A 5,041-nucleotide genomic window follows, 5' to 3' on the forward strand; every position below is an offset into this window, starting at 1 on the left:
ATTTGGAAAATAATTAATTTTCTTTACTGCAAAAATAAAAGAATATTGGTTCTTTTATGTGTAAGCATATCAAATTAACTGATTTCAAGTTGCTAAAACATTATCTGATTGTAAAAATCACAATGGAAAGTTCTATATTTTCTCATGCTTACAGTTTTACCTAAATTTAGAATGGAAGGGTGACTTATCATGTGAAGGAGACATGTATGTTTATTTCTTGGACTTCTGAGTTTGTGAATGCCTAATACATGGAGCTAGGCCTATACACCACACCTGAACAGTCTCCCCTCCTATCTGGAAAGGAAATCAATACAATATAAAGACATTTTATGACAAAAAGAATCAATGTAATTCCATTTTATAATATACACAACAGAATTAGTTTACAAAACATGAGAATTACTAACACGTTTGAATATTCAAGTAAAAAAGCCAAACATCTAAGAACATGTTTATGCTACGGAACTGATTCTGTTACACCTCCAGACTTAGATCCAATGTCCAATATGAATGAGAATGTCTTTTTCAATCTTGGTTAAACAGAAACACACTTTTTCCCCCCCAGAATAATATTTGGAAATCTGAAGCAAGAAAATTTTTTCCATTAATACATATAGTCTCATTTTTCCTTTATTAAAAATTTAAGTGGAGTTAGACAGATAGGAATAGATAAATGTACATGCAATATATTTAGGGTTTACTTTTTACTTTTCTCAACTTATTTCACCATTTATTGGCCCAAGTGTAATGATTTTTGCACAGGTCAGGAAGGCTAGTAGAAACATAAAATCTTTTAAGTGAGAAAAAGAAGAAATCTTAAGTGTTCCATAATCAATAATATCCAACTACTATAAAACATAGTAGAAGCAAAATACATTTTAAGTTATTTGCTTATATTATAGTGCCCAAATCTTTTTTTGAAAACAAAGGCAAGTGTGAAATTTTACTCAAGTAAAGGACAATGGGAAACAGCTTTTTCTTTGTAGTATGATGTCACTGGCCTTTAAAATAGTATCGATGTCCAATTTAGGTCATGATTTTCACTTTTAATTAGTTGAATATATATTAAACATAAAAATTAATATATAGATGTGATCATGGACATTTTTAGTATTTATTTAGAAATGTCTTTCAAAATTAATGTGCATATAACTAATTCATTTACTAAATGTCAAATCCATAATTGCAAGCAGTGAGTCTTCAGAGAGAATATATTGAAGGACTATGTAAAAGATTGGATAAATACATCAAATGAAGTTGTGGTCCACTTCTAACAAGACTGAAATATAAATGTGTAATTCATCCAGTTGTTGTTGTTGTTGTTATATGCTGTCAAATTGAACCCGACTCATAGCGACCCCTCCTTGGGTTTCTGAGGCAGTATCACTATGGAAGTAGATTGCCCTGTCTTAGTGGCTGGTGGGTTTGAACTGTAATTATGTACTTTTTAACTGACAGCATGTATTTACAATTTGGATTTACTCCAAGTGAGAGGAGCTTCCGTACTGTGAACACTGCCCCCTTTTCTGCTTTTAGACACCCATTTCTACAGAAGAAGAACACTTTCCTAGGTACTCTGCCTTCTTCAGATGCACAATCTATCACTTGAAGCTTAATTGTTGCCCATGGTATCTGGGCTTTATATGAAAGTGTTGGCACCCAGGGGCAGAGCATGTCTAAATACGTAATGAAAGAGAGGAGGATTTTGTGGTTAACTTAGAAGCACTTAAAAATTTTAGGAATGGAATTATGCCCTATGGACATATATATGTCTAGAAGATGGACTTACAAAGTTTCCTAGGAGCATTCTGAAGAGCTTCTTTAAAATTATATTCTTGAAAAATTGTTTTACTTGGAGACAACACCCACCCCTACATCCTGCCTTGACAGCCTTATTGAAAGGTGTTGTTCAGAATTATAGTCATATTGGTTTTCCCAAACTTGGTATGGACATGTGGAGAAAGGAAGACTGGAAGACCCCAGCAAGGAACATAGGTGCCTTAATTGCTGCCCACCCTGAGAAATAACTCTGGGTTTCTTCTCCAAGTCTTCCCCAAGAGTCCATTCATTGTAGACTCAACAAACATCTTTTAGAAGCCATTATGGTAAGAAGTCCACAAATATGCATATACAATCTTTGAAGTAGTTTTCACATAACATTTTTCCCTAGGTAGTTTCTGAATGTTTAATGAGCTTAAATGAAAAAATGTATCTAAAGATCTTTGTAAACTGTTATATGAATATAACATTTAAGAATATCTGAATTTGTATTTTTCATGAATAAAAATAAAATTTAGAGAGAAAACTTTTTCATATCAATGAAGATTGTCATGTTTAAAGACATATTTAAAGTTATGTAGAATGTGAACTATCATTTTTTGTTTTAATATGATTCTGTATACCTAGTTTTAATTTTTTAAGTCTGATTTAATTGTGGTTTTGACAGTCCGTTATTGAATGAGGTAGTCCACATTGTCTAGATATTTGCTGTGTCTGGTTTCTATTCCACAAATAATTAAGTACAATGTAACAGTTAGGTTTTTCCTTTATGTTTAATTGGAAATCTGTGAACATTAAGAATATATTACTTTTAGTGATACACACTTCTTGAGAAAATGTCTTGATTTTTACATTGCCATTTACGACATTTTTATCAGTTTACTACAATATAATTTTAATAAAAATAAAGTGTACTCAATGATGATAGAGAAAATATTGTTAAAGACCTCTTGGGACAAGAAAAGGCTCAATCATAAGGTCAGGTGCTCATTCATTTTCAGCTGCATCATTCTCAGTCATTGCTTTCAAGAATAACTATAATATTGCTACCCAGTCCATTATACTGGAACCTTCCTTGAACTTCATATGGAGATTGAGTAAAGCTCTTCTATTTGTGTTTTGAAGTACTCTCTCAGCTGGGGTCTCTTAGCCTTTAGTGTTGGTGTCAGCAAGCCATTTTGAACTGAGAACATGTCAGAGTGGATGTGAATGGCTTTAACCTAAAAACCAAATGCAGAATACATCTTAATAGAACATAACATTTATAGCATACATGATAAAAGTAAACAGACATATGGGAATATCTATGTAGATACACAAACACTATGCCTACTTAAAAGTTGAAACTATGTTAATAACTAAACATTAAGCCCATCTGACATGTCTGAAAGCCAGCTCTTTTCCTTCCTACTTGTTCATTTAGCCAGTCAACAGAAATGAATGGTTGTTTACTCTGTGGTAGGCACTGAGGATACAAAGAGGAATCAGTAATGTTCCTGCCCTCAGGGAGTATACATAGTCCTTGGGTAGAGCAGGCAGAGACACACTTATTAGACAATATGGTATGTACAGGCTGAAGGGGATCTAATGCAGTTATGGTAGGAGAGAGGGAGGAATAGTTTGGTAAGACTTGCCAAATCAAATGAGTGTTAAAGAATGAATAAGAGTTAACCAACAAAGAGGGAGAGGTCAGTGGGAAAGGGCATTCTAGGCAGAAGCAACACCAAGAACAAAGCTATGGGGGTGAGAAATGGCAGAGGGAGAGAAAGGAAATCCACGTGGTTTCTTGGTGGTGTGACATAAAGCAAGCAGTAAAGAAGGTGAGAGACACTGAATTGATAGTTCGGCTGGTTCTTGGAGGAGCTTAAACTTTATCCTGGATGCAATAAGGAGGCACTGAAGATTTTTGATACAGGGGAATGATACACCTTCAATATACATTTTAGAAGATCTCACTAACAGAAATGTAGACATGTTTTTTGGAAGCAGGAATACCAATCAGACCTATGCTAGGCCAGTGGCAGATTCAGAGACAAGTAAGCAGTTCTAAGAACAATTCAGAGACAAGTTGGCAAGATGCAGCATAAGAGAGAGGCAGCTTTGAAAACTCGTAAGTTTCTGGTTGGGATGGCTGTGTGGCTGGTGGTGCTATTCATAGGAGGAATATAATGTTCAAATTACTGATGAGTCTAAGTAAAACAAACAAGTGCTGCTGTTGGATTTTATCTCATCTACAGGGAGAGGCAGTATAGACAGGTCAGCCTAAGCATTCACATTGCCTGTTTCCATGAGGCAGGTCCCAGACCTCCTCATACAAAGGCTCTTTATAAGGCTGAATGGGGCCAGAGAAATGGACTGATCTAGGAGGGTCTAGGCAGTCTCCTTTCACATGGGGCTCCAGCTGAAAGGGTCCCAGTCATTTCTATGAGAATGTTATAATCTGAGTTGAATTGCAAAGTGACTGCCTCCAAGAAAACTGTATCCTGATAACCGGGACTAAATTCAATGATTTTGTTGAGAGACTATACCCATCATTACTAAATAGCAATCAGGGTTAAGAATTGCTGTAATAAGATGTTCTTTTTTGTTAATTAATTCAAAATATATGTGTTATATGTACATATACATTTATTTGTTGTTTTATGTAACTGATTTTTTTGAGCAACTACTATGTGTCAAGTATTGTGTCAGGCATCAGGGATAAAGAGAAATATCATAATCCTTGCCTGCCAGGAGCTTACAATCTAGTTGGAAATGTTGCAGTATGATACTGCTGCTATGGGGACAAGCACAGAGAAGGACACTTGTGGCAGGCAGAGTCAGCTGCTTTCCCAGTGTCACTTCCCACTTCTTCCTTGCTAATATAACACTGACTTGGTTTGGGGCTAAATCAGTCTATACAAATCATGACAATCCTGTTCCCTGCTTTCCCAGCCTCTGTTGCAGCTAGGGTGGTCAAGAAATCCACTTATGTCTTTATTCTTCCCTTCCTAGGTTCTAGTTTTCAGCTTTTTCTCTCTCCCCTGTTCCTGGTTCCCATACTTTTCTTTCTCATGGTTAATGCTATTCCTTGTTTTACTTTTTGCATTTTTCACATTTTTTCCTTAATTAATCTCCAACTGCACATTTTTTCTCTTATAGCCCTCTCCCCAGATATTGTGTTTTTTTTTTTTTTCTTCTTTTTTTGGTGATTGTTCCTGTGTGTTTACATGGTGTGTTTTTTGTCCACTTGCTTTTACTTTTTTGATGGTTATTCAATTGT

At 35.2% G+C, this 5,041-nt stretch overlaps 1 protein-coding gene across 1 annotated transcript in view; it reads right to left on the bottom strand.

Moving 5' to 3' along the window:
* Nucleotides 1-2,861: 2,861 nt before the first annotated feature.
* The window catches only part of ACSL6 (acyl-CoA synthetase long chain family member 6), a 67,955-nt gene continuing 65,775 nt past the window's right edge, over nucleotides 2,862-5,041 (bottom strand). Inside the window, exon 20 of the mRNA XM_007943729.2 lies at nucleotides 2,862-2,999. Within this exon, the coding sequence (XP_007941920.1) occupies nucleotides 2,862-2,999 (138 nt within the window). The remainder of the gene's footprint in view (nucleotides 3,000-5,041) is intronic.

The sequence above is a fragment of the Orycteropus afer genome, unplaced genomic scaffold (assembly GCF_000298275.1).
Source record: "Orycteropus afer afer isolate SDZICR_OR568_19922 unplaced genomic scaffold, OryAfe1.0 scaffold00112, whole genome shotgun sequence".
NCBI classification, from domain to species: domain Eukaryota; kingdom Metazoa; phylum Chordata; class Mammalia; order Tubulidentata; family Orycteropodidae; genus Orycteropus; species Orycteropus afer.